Source organism: Aquarana catesbeiana, linkage group LG05, assembly GCF_042186555.1.
Source record: "Aquarana catesbeiana isolate 2022-GZ linkage group LG05, ASM4218655v1, whole genome shotgun sequence".
Lineage (NCBI taxonomy): Eukaryota > Metazoa > Chordata > Amphibia > Anura > Ranidae > Aquarana > Aquarana catesbeiana.
In genome coordinates, this window is record NC_133328.1 from 366,284,089 (window position 1) to 366,301,563 (window position 17,475).

At 44.6% G+C, this 17,475-nt stretch overlaps 1 protein-coding gene across 1 annotated transcript in view; it reads left to right on the plus strand.

Moving 5' to 3' along the window:
- The window catches only part of LOC141144855 (pyrimidine-specific ribonucleoside hydrolase RihA-like), a 102,783-nt gene that overhangs the window by 50,279 nt on the left and 35,029 nt on the right, over positions 1-17,475 (plus strand). The window contains exon 2 of the mRNA XM_073630937.1: positions 6,365-6,552. Within this exon, the coding sequence (XP_073487038.1) occupies positions 6,365-6,552 (188 nt within the window). The remainder of the gene's footprint in view (positions 1-6,364; positions 6,553-17,475) is intronic.

The following is a 17,475-nucleotide window of genomic DNA, read 5'->3' on the forward strand; positions in this document are numbered from 1 at the left end:
GCAAACTGTTGGTGCTATATTAAACCTGCATAATAATAATAGTGAGTTACCAGGCATGGTGGGTGTAATGCAAGATGAAATGGTGGGTGCCAGACACTTTTTGAATGCAAAGAGATTGACTTTCTCTTAAACAGAACTGTGGGAGAAAGGGTTAGGGCCAGGACACCCTTGGGTAGATGCAATGTTTATTGGCAGACTCTGAGACTTCTATAGGTACACAGGTGAAGGCCTCCAGCTGGACAACACTTCTGTATAGGTAGGACCGCTGTCTCTTATGGCAACAATCTTGAAGCTGTTACTAATGTTAAAGGTATTCAACTATCTGCAACACGAACAGTTCTCTTTACCCCACATTCACTCACTGTGGGTCTTCACTCATTAAGCTCCCAGTCTCTCTCACTAGACTTCAGAACCACTAGCCACTGGATCCCCTGAGCTTTCACTGAGCGTCACCTCCACTTCACTGCTGGATCCCTGGCTTGGCACTCAAATACTCCTCAGGCTTCACCCCTGCTGACATGTTAGGTCCCTGGCTTGGCACTCCACAAGCATCGCCTCTGCTGTCCCGTTGGGTCCCTGACTTGGCACTTGCTGATGCTTTCCCACTTCTTCACCGTCCACGGCTGGCGAGAAGTCTGCTCTGGTCCTGGCCTCAGCTTACACACAATGGTCTTAGGTAACAAGGTGGCTAGTCCCTTTGTGACAACAGCTTCCCCTCTACCCCCAACCATGACTGGTTCCCCGGCCGGCAGAACCGTTACTTCTAGTTGGACTACAAGCTTGCTGTCCCAACCATGCACTACCACAGGATAGGCTCTGAGCCTAGCAGCCAGATGTTCCCGGGATAGGCCTTAGATTTCTGGCCTAGCAGCCCAGGTCAATATGACACACGTCCACCCAGACATCCGTTCAGGTGGCACCGAACCCCGATCACCTGACTCCACCCAAAAAAAAATTGGTTCTCCCAGCAGGCCAAGGGACCCAAGAAAATCCCTGCCCATTGGCTGAGACAACCCATTCATATCTAATCTGTCCTTGCAATGCCCTTGTCTTATCCAATGTCACTATAGATACCCAGTCATCTAGCAACAGAAGAGAGAAGTGCAGCAATTCGAGAATTGGGGCAAAATCAATTGACCTCCTAACAATTGGCTAAGGCAATCATCACTTGACAAATTTAATAGCAACCCTGCCTAAACATCAGGGTGCTACATATGGTATACTGAGTTGAAGGTTAGTTCAATTTTTGTTTCAAGATATATTTTCCAAACAATAAAATGCCCACATACCTGTAGTATAGGATCTCATTATATATATATATATATATATATATATATATATATATATATATATATATATATATATATATATATATATATATATATATATATATATATATAATTAATGAACTAAGGGCCGATTCACACTCAGAACTGCATATGAACGTGCTTTTCGTTCCTGTGTGATTCACTTGCAGTTCTGTGCAGGTGCAATTTCAGCACATTTATTTTGAAATCGCACCACACTGCACCAAAAGTAGTGCATGCACTGCTTTTGGAAACTTACTGCAACCGGATCACATGGTACTTCTGTACCATATGATCTGGTGTGTGCAAACACACTGCATTTGCAACTTGCGTTTGGGGTGTCCTTAACTTAATATTGACACCCACTGCAGATTGTAACTCATAATGTTCCCTATAAACAAATACCCCCTATCGGATGTTTAGGAAAAACAAGCAAATATCCCTATAGTAATATTAAATAACTCTATTAGCTCAGTGCTTCCAAGATATAATATCACCACCTTAGCTATCCAAGTTACAATATAGTGAGTGGAATGAAGTACCTTCAGTATGAGTTAGTAAGGCACCAATAAAACCATTCTGAAAAGTTAAAGCTGAACTAAAGGCAAATCTTCTTCTTCTTCTTCTTTTTTTTTTTTTTTTCCCCTTGGATAAAGTAAAGGAAGGTTTTTTTTACCCCTGGAAGGTTTAATTTTACCATCCGTGAGACTTCCCTTTACTTACTGTCCCATAGCCAAAACAGGAAGCGAGAGGAAATCCCTGTACACACGGTCAGACATTGATCGGACATTCCGACAACAAAATCCATGGATTTTTTCTGATGGATGTTGGCTCAAACTTGTCTTGCATACACACGGTCACACAAAGTTGTTGGAAAATCCGATCGTTCTGAACGCGGTGACGTAAAACACGTACGTCGGGACTATAAATGGGGCAGTAGCCAATAGCTTTCGTTTCTTAATTTATTCTGAGCATGCGTGGCACTTTGTGCGTTGGATTTGTGTACACACGATCGGAATTTCCGACAACGGATTTTGTTGTCGGAAAACTTTATAGCAAGCTCTCAAACTTTGTGTGCCGGAAAATGTGTGATGGAACCTACACACGGTCGGAATTTCTGACAACAAGGTCCTATCACACATTTTCCATCGGAAAATCCGACCGTGTGTACAGGGCATAAAGGCTCTAAAGGGAGAGAATCCCAGGGGGTCAACAGACCCTCATTGGAAGATCCCCTTCTATTCCTGTTATTTTCTATTAATTTACTTTTACTATCGCTCTCGGTGATAACAATAAACAGAGCAAATTGAGAGGGTGAATGTCTTTAACAGGGGCACACGTGAAAGTAAAACCCTGATATGTTTTCTAATCCTTCTCAATTCTATCCAAAGAATTTAAAAAAGGCTTTGCCTTTAGTTATACTTTACATAGTCATGTGGTCAATGCCAATTCTCATTTCAAATAATAGAAGTGTTTAAGAGTTGCCTGAATACTTCCCTACTGCCCACAGTTAAACGTTTTTATTTTAGGCTAGTTGTGTTCTGGGCTCAGGCCCCCCCCCCAGTGAAGCATGGAGACAGAGGAAGCAACCTCTTTTGTCCAAATCCCCCCCCCCCCTTTTTGTGCAAGTCAACGCCACGCTGCAGAATAACACCTTAGGCATGCTAGTGATGTTATTGCATGCAGGGACGACAGCTGATGCATACAGGGATCGCGTTGGATCCACCAAACAGCCCAAGGATGCATGTGTGCTTGAAGGGCAAGTAGCGAGCACAGAAATTCTGGACTGTGAGGGAGGTTCTCTAGTGGACAAAATAAAGAAAAAATATATATACAGCGCTGTGTAGGTTGAAGCTGTGAATAGCAGCCAACACAGCTATACACAAAAAGCAATGTGTATACGGGTAAAAATGTGTAGCGCTTATTCAACCTTGAAAGAAATTTATTTTAGTGTAACCTTTAAAGCGGGGGTCCACCTATCTATCGTTTTTTTTTTTTTTTTTTTAGTTCATTCACAAACTTTTCTTCTCAGCATTACATACTCACATATTGTGTGTAATATGTCCGACTGTGTCAGATTTCGTCGGAAAGAGTAACTTATATTATTCACTGCAGGCGGTTTCCATCTTCATTGTGGGCATTTGAAGCCCACAAGCATTTATTTCCTGGATGTGGTGAATGCTGTGCTCCCAGCATTCACCGCTCGTTCCTGCACATGCTCAGTGGCATCCTGGGAAGCCTGAGACTAGCTCCCAGGAGTCTGGGAGAGGCTAGAAACACGCCTACTCCCACGGGAGGAGAACCAGGAAGTGCAAAGAAGAATAGAAAAATAAAAGGTAATTACGGCGATTTAAATTTTTTTTAAACGGCATGTCAGCATCTAGGCAAGGAAGAGAATACATACAGATATTGTTCAAAATTTGGGTGGAACTCCGCTTTAAGGTCATACTAGATTAGTATTATATATGTAGAGTAACACCACAATAAAAGTGTAAAAAAAAGCGTCCCAATGTGCAAACAAAGCATATAAGGTATAGAAAAATCTGAACTCAATGTGAAAATGACCTACACAATTTGTGGAAAATACCCTATGAAATGATTATGTAGATAAATGAATGATAATACCACAATAAAAATAATAATAATTAAATACTGATAGTGCCACAATAAATAAAATTAAATGATAAACAATGTGGATACAGTGCCAATAGTGACAAAACTAGTAATCAAAACCCAAATTGCTTTATAAGAGGCAAAGTTCAGAGTATAGCTGGCAATATAATAAAAATTGGCAGAGTCCAAGGATAAAGAAAAGAATCCAAGGCACACTTGTGCAGATATCCACCAGGCGTGAACCCTCAAAAGGGACAGATATAATAAGTGATCCACCACCAATGAACAGAGGGAGGCTTACCAGATGTCGATGACTTGGAGAGGCTTATACCACCCAAGTCATAAAGGTGGCCAGGTGTGCAGGCAGTGAATAGCCTCAGGAGTCTTACTGGACAGATAATGACCTCATGCATTCATCTTGTCCGCTTTGATGTTGGCCCTAATATAGAGCCTTTGCAATTTGGAGAAGCCATATTGTGCCCATGTCCAGGCTGCATTGATATAATTTTTTTATCCAATATTACAGATGGGATGTGCTACCCACACCCTGTGTACTTAGGTGTACTTAGCATGCCCAAGGTAAGCAAATGTCATGATTGCTACTAATGGGGCACCAAGTCATTGGGATTTTTGCCAGGACTGTAATAAGACAATGTGATGCTGGAGGAGTCTAAAGAGTGCTTGCTATTCATCAGAGTAGTCTGCAAAGGGTGATGGTATTTCGATGCAAGGTAGCTACCAGGTTGTGGCCCTCAAACACACCCATGCACAGGGGTGGACTGACCGGTTGGTCAGTTCGGCCATGGTCCGAGGGCTGACAGCGCCACCTGCTGAAACTCTTAGGGCTTCTGCGGGCCCCCGGCGACCATCTTTTTGGGCCCTTGAGGACTGCCTTGGAGGGTAACGGGGGAGGGTGAGAGCGCCACACAAAGCAGAGATGTCCCGCTTACACTCCGACTGCAGTCATCTGATGTCCCACCTCCTGGCTCCTTTGACAGACATCACACTGGTCCAATGCTGGTAGACACGTGATGTCTATCCGGCGGGACATTGGATGACAGTGGCGCCAGGTTTAACAGCGGCTGATCTGTTTGATCTAGTGGCTCTCCTCTCTGCACTGATCAGGCTGTATTCTGGGCATAGGTGGCGAGGCTGCATTCATCGGACAAGGGAAATATTTGGAGCTGGATCAAAGCACAGTTGTGATGGCAATCTGTTAATAAAAAAAATAAAAACAAAAATAAAACCTCCAAATTTGCATGTTACCCTTAGAACTATACCTTTTTTGTCTTTTAACCAGTTCTTTACCCATGTACAAATACTTTTTTCTCTAGTCTTCATCAACTTCTGTACCAGGCAGTGGAAGCTCCAAACATTTTTTTTTTTTTACAGCTGCTGCTGTGGAGGGTCTTGCTCAAAAAGCTGAAGATCAATAATTATGCTGCAGTAATAATTATGCTAAAACATAATGTGTATAGTATATGGTATCTTAAACCAAAACATCTAAAACTTTAGAAGGTACCAAACTATTTCTTGGATTTGTCAGGGAACTCTAAATAGAAAGTGCTGACTTTCACACTATGACCACACGATGTCATCTTCCTTTGCCAGCTGCTTTGTTTGGGCAGATTAGACGACCAGCCACAGTGCCTCACACTGCTGTTTCTTCTGAGGGCCACATCACATTAGCAAGTTAACAAACCACTTGCCAGTAACAGGATTGCTGAAATCTACAAAGAAAATTCTTGTCTTTCACGTGTCACTCATTGGCTGGATGAGTGGGGCATCATTCTCTCGCTGACAGAAAAACTACAGTATGTAGGTTGCTAGGAAGGTAGTAACTCCCCCACTCATCAAGTCAGAGAGGTAGCAACACAAGGAAACAAGGGAGTATTTTTCAACACTGTAGCCCTGTATCGTGACCCTGTAGTTTGTGAGCTACAGCAGTGGTCATCAACCCTGTCCTCAGGGCCCACCAACAGGCCAGGTTTGCAAGATTTGCTGCTCAGTGATTGCAGTATTCTAGTCTGCATCTCCCCAAAGTAATACATAAAACCTGGCCTGTTAGTGGGCCCTGAGGACACGGTTGATGATCACTGAGCTACAGGATCACTAGTTTGACATGGCCCTAAGTGTAAGTTCTATATAAGGCAGAGACCTTGATTGTCTGCTAAGGCAATGGCAGCCAGTCATTGCCTCTGCCTCACATAGACCTTACACTTTTATTCTTTTTGATGGCCATTAGTTGGAGTTGCAGATGCTGGTTCATGCGTTGAAACATTCATATCCTCGAAATGTACTTGCATTATCCTTTAGTGTGTAATTTATATCTGTCAGATGTCTAAATATTTTCTATTATGTTTGAAATTTAGCTGTAATTAAAATCATATAGAGTAGTAGAACAATTATTATAAAATTGAATACAATGTTACCTTCTTTTACAGCAAACCCTCAGAAGAAGTTACTTCTTATGGATGTGGACTGTGGTACTGATGATGCCCAGGCTATTATGATGGCAGTAGCCGCTCCTAATGTTAAAATTTTGGGAATTACGTGTGTAGGAGGAAATACTGATTTGGAAAATGTGTGCAAGAATGTTCTACGTGTCCTAAAAATTTGTGACAGATTGGATGTAAGTAACAGTTATGTTTCCGTATTATAAATAGTATTTGCTGTAGTCTATCTACTGTTGTGCTCATAGGATGTTCATTTTAAATTTTTGCATTAAAGAAGAATTATCACTATTTTTATACATTACTAATTCCCCATGGGACAAAGTACAAGTAGCACATTGTCCCATTTTTCCTAGGTGCCCTATAAAACTAGATGCAAAGTTGGACAGGGTGCCCTTTGCACATGGCTGCCCAACAGCTAGCAAGGAGAAGGCTGCTTTGCTCCCAGCACTTGCCAGAAGCAAGCATCAACTAGATAAATGCAAAATTGGCACATGTCACCCCCCTCTGCATTCCTCTTGCCGGAGCTTGTCTTGGATAACTGCTGGAAGCCAAAAACAGGCGCTGGCTTTCAAAGCAGCCATCTATTGCAGGTAGTGATACAGGGCACGTAGGAAGATGGGACAAAGTACAACATGTACTATGTCCAATGGGGAACTGAATAATGTAAAAAAAAGAATTTATTCTTTTAATCTACAGTAAAATAAAATTGATGTGGTGATTTATTAGATATTTTAATTTTTAAACTGTCCATCAATGACGGTAATCCTCCTTTCCTATTTTTCCATTAAGAAAAAAAAAATGACACTTAACAAATGGCAGTAGCTCAGCACAAGATGCCATTTTATAATGTTTGCCCCTGTTGTGAATATTAGTATATAAAGTTTTTATGTCTACCTAACGCAAACATGGACTCCCTGGGCTTCTTTTTCTTCAAAGCATTATAGGTTGGTGACTTTATAAAAAAGCATGATTGAGAAAGGAGAATAAAAATGTAGTTATTAACCAAAAACCTAAACCCAACAACTATACAACAAAGTTTCTTTTAACCACTTGCCGACTCGCCACAGTAATTATACTGCGGCAGGGCAGCAGGTTCAGGCACAATCGCATACATATACATTATTGTGCCTGCTCTGGGTTAGGAGCATGCAGTGCACCCCTCCTGTGATAGACACAACGGATTACAGCTACCAGCAATTGATAACCAGGTATCATGTGACTGCTATGACCAATCATATCGTTCACATAATGGCAATGTAAAAAACCTGTCAGGTATAGCTTTCCATTCATGAACCACATGTTATCTGTGATTGGCCCACAGCAAGCACAGGTACCTGGCTACCTGTACCATGTGATAGCTGTAGCCAATCACAGATCACAACCAAAAGCAAACTGCGCATGAATAGTTAATTAAAAAAAGAAAAAAAAAATCCCTGATCAGCCATTCCCCTGTGTAGTACAGTCACTATAGTGACACTGGGCTGCTCTGATGATGGGATGTAAAAAAATATATCACACATATGTGTAAAATATATATATATATATATATATATATATATATATATATATATATATATATATATATATAATTATAAATAAAGAATTTTTGGCATGCTGTCACCAGTCAGTATACCTGATCACCACCACACCAGTAATATGATGAACCTGTACTGCACCGGTGACAGTATGTAATAAAAAAAAAAAAAAAAAATGTGAAAGGAAAACACATTTTATTTCATTTCTTCATTTTCCAAAAAAATGTGACAAAGAATTACAACTTCAAAAAACTCGGCATGCCTCTTACTAAATACCTCCAATTATCTACTTTCCAAAAAGGTGTCATTTGGGGGGGTGTTTGTACTGTCCTGGCAATTTAGGGTCTCAAGAAATGTGATGGGCCGTAAGTACATCAGGATTGATCAATTTTCAAATGTACTGTATATACCATAGTCTGTAGACGCTACAACTTTCTCACAAACCAATTATCATACACTTATTGGGAATTTTTTTTTTGGTTTACCAAAGAAATGTAGCAGAATACATTTTGGTCTAAATCCATATATATTAGAAAAGATGTTAGTAATGGTCGCCTACCAAAACATCGCTCTGCGCCCTGGGCTAGAATACACAAACGGTACTGATGTAGTCTGAACACTTTAGAAAGCAGCTACTTAATTAATTAAAATATGAATAAAAGGCAATAATAAAAAGTCTTAAATGAATAGTCCCTTTAAATATTGCAGCAGCGCTTCATGTCAAGTCCATATATGAGAAGACACATGGTAGCAGAGGAGATCTACAAAAGCTTCAGTTGTGTTCTGTAAAGGGGGCCTTCCAGCAAACACTTCACCACGTGAGGGAAACCTCCCCAATGGGGATTCACTCACCGGAAATAGAGCAATGAAAAGCCTTGGATAATAATGATAGTTCTCCAGTAAACCATATGGGAGGAATGGAATGTCCACATAGTGTGATATTGGTTAAAAGGTTTATTCATCCAAAACATCCCCCCATATAAAATATGCGTACCAGAAAGCAATGACAATGAAGCAAATATAAAATGCACTGTGCCTATGTGGTCTCCTGGTCACCGGAAAGCCGACAGAAGCGTTCGCTGTGTATAGCAGCAGCAATATACTTCCTGGTTCCTCCTTGGTCCCTGGAGAGCACACGTCACTTCCGGTAGATCACGTCTCTGACGCGTTTCGTCACTTCCTGACTTCATTGTCCTCACCCTCAGCTATGCACAGCGAACGCTTCTGTCGGCTTTCCGGTATATCCTAGAGAATAAAATGGCGGTCATTGCAATACTTTCTGTCACACCGTATTTGCGTAGTGGTCTTACAAGCGCACTTGTCTTATTGTTTAATTAAAAAAAAAAAAACAGTAAAGTTAGCCTGATTATATTGTGAAAGTTAATGTTACGCCGAGTAAATTGATACCCAACATGTCACGCTTCAAAATCTCCATAGGCGACGTTTAAATAAATTCTACAGGTTGCATATTTTGATTTACAGAGGAGGTCTAGGGCTAGAATTATTGCTCTCGCTCTACCGATCGCAGCGATACCTGTCATGTGTGGTTTGAACACTGTTTTCATATGCGGGCGCTACTCACATATGCGTTCGCTTCTTTACGCAAGCTCGACGGGACGCGTTTAAAAAAAAAAAAGGTTTTTCTTATTTATTTTACCTTTTTTATTTTTACACTGTTTAAAAAAATAAAAATTGTGTCACTTTTATTCCTATTACAAGGAATGTAAACATACCTTGTAATAGAAAAAAAGCATGACAGGGTCTCTTAAGTATGAGATCTGGGGTCAAAAAGACCTCAGATCTCATTTTTTTTTTTTAACAGAAAATTTTTATTAAACAAATCAGCATTACATTACAAGGTAATTTAGTACATTCAAAGTAGAAAGGATAATAACAGTAAAATCTACCTTCAAACTATAGTCTCTGTTTATCAGATATTCCAGTTATGCAGATGACAGAAATATCACATAACAATACCCCTTATTGCATTATAGTATTATACCATCGTAGATAAAATTATGTAAGTAACCAGTTTCAATCCAGCCTGATACGGAGGGGGGGGGGAGGGAGAGGAGGGGGGAAGGGGAAGGAGGGGAACGAGAGAGAGGGAAGGGGGGGGGCGAGAGGGGATGAGCACAAGAAGAGTAGGCAATGAGATATAGGATGTCCTCCAATGAGTTTCACAGCGTACTAATTATGGATCAGGGGGCTCAGGGACCCCAGAGGCATCTATCCAAGAGGACCAGATTTTATCGAACTTCCCTGGGCATTGCCTACTTTCATATGTTAACCTATATAGGGGAAGTACCATGTTCACCGACCTTCTTCATGATGCCAAAGTAGGAGGCTCTGCTAGTTTCCATACCAGTAAGATTTCACGCCTAGCATAATATAATGCAAAGGTAAGACACAATTTACTATACCTGTCTCCCTCAAGATCCTCCAAATAGCTAAGCAATAGTATCTGAGGATCTACAGGTACATTTAAGCCTGTAATATTGCTCAGTGTGGAGGCCACTGCTGACCAAAAGGGTCTAAGTTTGGGACAGGACCAGACCATGTGCCAAAAGGTGCCCACCTCCTGTCTGCATCTCTGACAATTGGGGTCCCTTTGATTGTAAATGCGTGCCAATCTCTGGGGGGTGAAGTAAGCTCTGTGTAGGAACTTAAATTGTATGAACCTATCTTTCGCTGCGATCATGGAAAGAATGTAGGAAATTAAACACTCCTTCCATTCCTCTTCGTCCAGGGAAGGAATATCAACCCTCCACTTTTCCCATGTCTTAATTAGTTTGGTGTCATATTCTACTGTGAGATATAAATATAATGTTGAAATTGGCTTCCCCATCACACTAGAAATCAAGAGCTGTTCAATGGAGTCTGGTTCCAAAATAAGGGGGGCAGGGAACTGAGCTTCAAAAGCATGCTTTAGCTGCCAGTATCTAAATTGGAAGGAGGATGGGATAGCAAATGATTGTCTCAGGGCCTGGAAAGTCATAAGCCTACCGTCCTGAACTATATGTTTTAGTGTGAGGATACCCTTTTTTACCCAGATAGAGGGGTCTGGTATACTGTGAAGGTGAGGGAGCATGGGGTTACTCCATAGGGGCATATGTGGTGAGATATGATTAGGTTTCCCATATATCTTCCTAGCCTCCTGCCAGACCTTAACAGTGGTCCACGAAACGGAAGGTTGCTCAGAGCTGCAAAGGAGCCCAAGATGGCTGCTTCGAGAATAACCGCAGGATTCTGTGCGGGCTGGGAGAACCACCACCGGACCGTAACAAGGACAGCTGCCCAGTAATAGATTTGAAAGTTCGGTAGTGCCAATCCCCCCCCGAAAGTGGGAGATATAGGATCTGCTTGGCCACCCTAGGTGGCCTCCCAGCCCACACAAATTGTATCAACAGACTCTCCAACCATCGAAAAAAAGGCCCTAGGAATGTGTGTGGGTGTGTTGTAGAAAAAATATAAATATTTGGGAAGGAAAATCATTTTTAGCAGGTTTACTCTGCCGACCGGGGTCAGTGGAAGTGAACGCCAAGCAGCGCACCTAGCTGTTAGCTGTGTCATAAGTGGACGCAGATTGTTGTCCATATAATCCTGGACTTTACCACTAATTTTAATAGCTAGGTACTTGAAATCCTCTACCCATTTAAGCTGCGTGTGTGGAACTCTAGGTGTCGAAGAGTGAAGCGGGAACAGTATCGACTTATCCCAATTAACACGGATCCCCGAATACCCGCCAAATCGGTTGATCAGATCTAATGCAGTCTGTAAGGAGGACGACGCATCCTCTAAATAAAGCAGAGCGTCGTCCGCATATAGCGAAATTTTCTCCTCAATTGGGCCCACCTGAAGCCCCCTCACCTCGGGGTCAGCCCTCAGCAGTATAGCCAGGGGCTCCATCGCCAGAGCAAACACGCTCGGGGAAAGGGGACACCCCTGTCTCGTACTCCGAAATAATTTAAACTTCTCCGATAGGCAACCATTGGTGCGTATTCTGGCTGAAGGGCTATGGTATAGCATGCGGAGCCACTTCGTGAAACCCGGGCCAAACCCAAAACGTGAGAGCACCTCCCATAAGTAGCCCCACTCGACGGAATCAAAAGCCTTCTCCGCGTCGAGTGAGGCCACTATTCCCCCGGACGCCTCATCCGCCCTGTCTATATGAGTATAAAGGCGTCTAATATTGATGTCAGTACCTCTCCCGGGCATGAAGCCTGTTTGATCCCTGTGGATCAGGGCAGTGATGACTAGGTTAAGCCTATTGGCCCAAACTTTTGCCAGTACTTTTGCATCCACATTCAGGAGGGATATGGGGCGATATGAAGAGCATAAAGTAGGGTCCTTCCCTGGTTTGGGGATTACCACTATGATCGCTTCACTCATTGTATCCGGGAGTTTCTCGAGGCGCGTCGACGCAGAGAAGAGGCCCTGAAGTTTGTCTACTAGTTCTGCCGCGTATTGTTTGTAAAATTCTACAGGGATACCATCGGGTCCCGGTGTTTTCCCCGTCTGCATTGACTTGAGTGCCCGGAGTATTTCTAAGGATGTAATTGGGGCATCAAGCTTCTCACGATACGTCACCGTAAGAGTTGGGATATCAATGTTATCTAGGTATGCTACCAGGTCCTCTTCTCTATAGTCTGCCCTGGATGTGTAGAGGGATTTATAGAATTCCGCGAAGCAGCCATTGATCTCTTCCGGTGTGTGAACTATCTGTCCCGAGGGGTCCCTGATATGGGAAATGCTCATCCCTCCCGCCTGTTCCCTGGAGAGCCAGGCCAGCAGACGGCCCGCCCTCTCTCCCTGCTCAAATAAACACTGAGATTGGGCTAACATTTTTTTCTGGGTAAGAGAGGTACGAAGACGAACCACCTCCGATGTCATAAGTTGTAATTGTGAATAATGTACAGGGTCTCGGGTATGGACAAAGAGAATCTCCGCACTACTCGCATCCCGCTCTGCCCTTACCAAGTCTGCCCTGCGCTCCCTGCGAACTCTGGCTATGATGGTCTGGTAGTGTCCCCTCGTCGTGGCCTTAAAGGCATCCCAGACAACTGTAGGGTCAGCCGAGCCCACGTTTACCGCCCAGAAGTCAAGCAGCTCCGTTCTGAATTGGGAGTCCACAGCAGTGTCCGAATTTCAAAACCTCGAGAGCCTCCATATCTTGTCTACAGGACCCAATGAAAAGTCCAATGACAACAACAGGGGGGCGTGATCAGAGATTCCTCTAGGCAGTATTCGTATATCTGTGACCCGTGGGAGGACCGGACTTGCTGCGAAGACCAAGTCTATTCGGGAGAACGCCCTATGAGAGGCCGAGTGGCATGTGTATGCCCTGGTCTGGGGGTGTCTCCACCTCCAGACATCAGTCAGGCCATAAATGTTCACCCACTCGGTCAACCCAGAGTAATGATGTCCCGCAGACGTCAGTCTGTCAAGATCCGGGTCAGGGACCATGTTAAAATCACCCAGTATAATATTGTTGTCAGATGCAAAGTCGGCTATCTTGCTGGTGATCTGATTGAGCACCAGCAATGAAGCCGGAGGAGGCAAATACAAGCCCACAATGGTCCACGTTAAAGAATATATTTTAGCATGGATGATAACATAGCGACCATCTGGGTCCAGGGCCAAATCCAGGAGCCGGAAAGGAAGAGATTTCAGTATCAGGATAGTAACACCCCTGGAGAAACTGGAGTGTGTAGAGTGATAGTGGTAGCCCACCCACGTTTTTTTAAGGGCCAGCACCCTACTTCCGATGGGGTGCGTTTCCTGGAACACACATATATGTGGGTTATATGCTTTAATAAATTGGAACACCAGGGAACGCTTGATCGGGGAGTTCAGTCCCCTAGTGTTCCATGAAATGATATTAAGGGAGGACATGGTTACTCAGAATGGTAATAATATTAGGATTAATGTAGATCACGGCTCCTGGAGCGGACCCAATTATAACGCAAAAAGAAAACCAAACTAAAAACAGCCCAACATCTAACGTAAATTAAAATAGCCCCATTAGGGGAACTTTCAACACCCCCCACCCCACCCGACCCCCCCCAAACTGAGGCGGGCTTCAATCCCAAACCAATTCAGCTCGCCGGCTGCAACAGAGGGTCCGTGGAAGAGGCAAGCCCAAACCCCCCAAGAATTCACGCGGGGGGGGGGGGGGCAGGCAGCAGTTCAAGCGGCTTTCCAAATGTGAGATCTCCACTAATGGACTGTAACAGGCTGTGAGGTGTTAAAAGTCAGACAAAGGAGTAGACCATATTGTGACCCCACAGTAAAGTCGATCAATCATTAAGAGGGTATCTAAAGCAAGAACTTCAGTGCTCCCCAAGGGGACATGCAAGTGTCAAGAAGCTTCATATCTCAACAGTCTCCTGACCAAATTCTTTGGCAGGGGCATTAACTTATAATTTCCTGGTAGGGGATAGTTAGTTACCCCCCCACAATTTCTAACACACCATGGGGTTGAACTGGGCACAACCTGTGCAATGAAACTAAGTCATCCATGGAGTAGGTTGTGTATTAACTCAAACCTGGGCCCAGGTTGTTGTAAATAGACAATTTAGAAGAGGACATTCGGTACAAACCGGTTGGTCGGTCAGCGGATCTGTGGTAGTGATTCCAGCCAGGCAGAGGCCTCTCTCGGTGTGGTGAAAAATCGAGTTGTCTCTCTGTCTTGGACCCTCAGACGAGCCGGGAAGAGAATACTGTAGCGAATGTTGCGTGATCTCAATGCCGCTTTAACCTGCTCAAACGATTTCCTGAGTTTTTGGGTCTCCACCGAGTAGTCAGGGAAGATCATCAATTTAGTGTTCTGGAATCTGAGGTCCCCCACATTTCTGGAGGCGCGAAGAACTTCATCTCTGTCTCTAAAATTAAGGAGACGGAGTATGAAGGTGCGAGGAGGGGGTCCAGGAGGCCCTGGCTTAGGCGGCATACGGTGTGCCCTCTCAACTGTATAGTAGGGTGACCATTGGGCCTCCGGTAGAAGGTCACGCAGCAAGCCTTCTATAAAGGAGGTAGGATTGTTCCCCTCCACTCCCTCCGGTAAACCGATAATACGAAGATTATTGCGCCGATTTCTGTTCTCCGCGTCTTCGGCTCTGTATTCTAGGGCCTTTACTTTAGTTTGAAGCGTACGGAGTTGTGCTCCGTGGTGTCTTCAGTGATACTCAGTCTTTATTCCGTCTCGGTAACTCACGACCTGTTTTTGTCTATATCTTGGCGGATAAGACCCATATCCAGTTGGACAGCTTCAATTTTTGTTGTTAACGTGGATTGGCAAGTTGCGATGGCCGCCATGACGTCCGCCGGCCAGGCGGGGCGAGAGTCGTCCGACTCCATGATGCTTGTCTGTGAGGCTGTATGGGCGCTACGTGTGTTGTGAGCCTCCGGTGCGAGACAGGTGGGCGTTTGAGGGAAATCCGACTGTGGCGGAAAGGTCAGCCTTTTGCCCCCTTTATGTATTTTGCGCTAGACGACCTGCGCCTCATTCAGAATTCCGAAGCCCTGATCTGGGCAATATCCAGTGGCTGGCCGTGGGAGCCTGTCAGTGGGTTCAGGGGTGTTCAGGCAGTGGGTGCAGAGCTATACGTGCCCCCCATAGAGTCTCCCCCCTCACCTGCAAGATGAGTAGAACAGGAGCGATCCTCTTCAGGCTTCCACAGGCCTACAGGAACATGCAGCTCGTCCACAGAGTGCCTCACCTAGGATGTCAGGGATTGGGATGGTTTAGGGCCTGTTCCGCTGTCCAGGCAGAGGCCTCCAGCCATCTCAGGACCCCCTCCTCCAGGTACCCGGGATCAATCACTGCCCCAGGCGATCTGGCGGCCCCAGATCCTCAGGAAAGGCCGAGGTTGCGGCCTATTCGTTCGTGGGGGGTGATGGGGAGATCAGGCCCCGTTCAGCAATTATGGCCAGGCCCGAGCCCTTTGTTTAAACTCCACCTGCGGGCCGCAGCAGGCTGTGATGGTCGCTGGAGGCGACGACCGCGCCAAGGGTCCTCCAGGCTGCGGTGCGGTCCGCTGAGAAAGGCTGCGGCCTAGTGCCGCGAGGTAGGCCGGGGGCGTCCGGTGGGCCTCGATCTCCACCCAGGACTGCAAACTCTCCTCTCCCCTCGGTAATCAAGAGATCCTCAGGTCCCCCAGATTCAGCAGGTACTTGTCTGCCGAAGATTGGAGGCTGATGGATCTGGATAATGGTAGTGGTGTGCGAAGCTCTCTAAAAACGCCGCCGCTCACCTCGCCATCTTGGCCACTCCTCCCGTCAGATCTCATATTTACACTAAAATGCAATAGTAGAAAAAAAAAATAATAATTTGTCATTTAAAAAAAAAAAGGTCATTTAAGAGCTATGGGCATAAGTGACGTTTTGTCATTGCTTCCGCCCTGCAGTGTCATGAAGACGGATGGGGGCCATCTTCCCCTCACTTGTCTCCATGTACAGCCACAGGAAGGATCCGATTGCCTCCGCCGCAGAGACCACTTTTATCTTGTATCCAACCGCCGGCCGAACACGGGGATACTGGGGTTATGGCAGCTAGCTGCTGCCATAACGATATCCGTCCTCAAAGTTCGGTGGCGGTTTCACACTGAGGCACTTTACAGGCGCTAGAGCGCTAAAAGTAGCGCCTGTGAAAGAGCCTCTCCTCTCACTCTAATGTGAAAGCCCAAGTGCTTTCACACTGGAGTGGTGCGCTGGCAGGACGGTAAAAGTCCTGCAAACTGTATCTTTGCAGCGCTGTAGGAGCGATGTATACATCGCTCCTAAAGCGTCCCTGACCATTGAAATCAATCGTATCTGGCACATTTGACATGTGATGAATGGGGTGTGTAGACCGAGAGGGAAGTTCTCCCCAAACCCCCCCCCCCCCCTTTTTTTTTTTTTTTTTCAGTAATGCCAAGAAATATTTTAAATTCTTCAACTGTTATGGGCTTCCACTCAAATGGAAGGGGAATGAAACAAATTTTGGGTTTATTGGCTATGTGCTTGCTGGGCATACAGGTCACATTGGTACACAATTGAACTGAATACAACTTTTTGGTTTCTACCTGAATGCTTAGTTCCACTGTAAATGGGGGATTGATAGGTGCTGCTGAATTAGAGGAAAGCCATAATAGATTTAAAAAATGCCTCTGAGACACAAATATTGGCCCTAAACCTTCATGACTGGTGTGACATCCCACTACTTGTGCTTGACCTTTCATCCAGATGTACTGCTGGTGCTCACCACTTCACAAGGATGTACTGCGCTGCTGGTGCTTGGATACTTTTGTTCAGTACACCTGATCAGAGACTGTTACTCAACCGCTGCTCTCCATGGGTCCATATTTAGAATCTGAATCGAAAAGTGAGAGTTCCCCGCTGCTCTCATCAGGCCTGCTCCGAATCTGAAAGGTCTCCTGTCTTATGAACCTTTTTTATGGACATGGTGTTCAGGATACTGGTTCTGGTTGGCAATCAGGCTATGCTTGATTTGATGATGCAGTACTGGTGTGACGATGATCGGGTACAGGTGTTGCTGGCTGTATTGGTGAAACTGAAACAGCT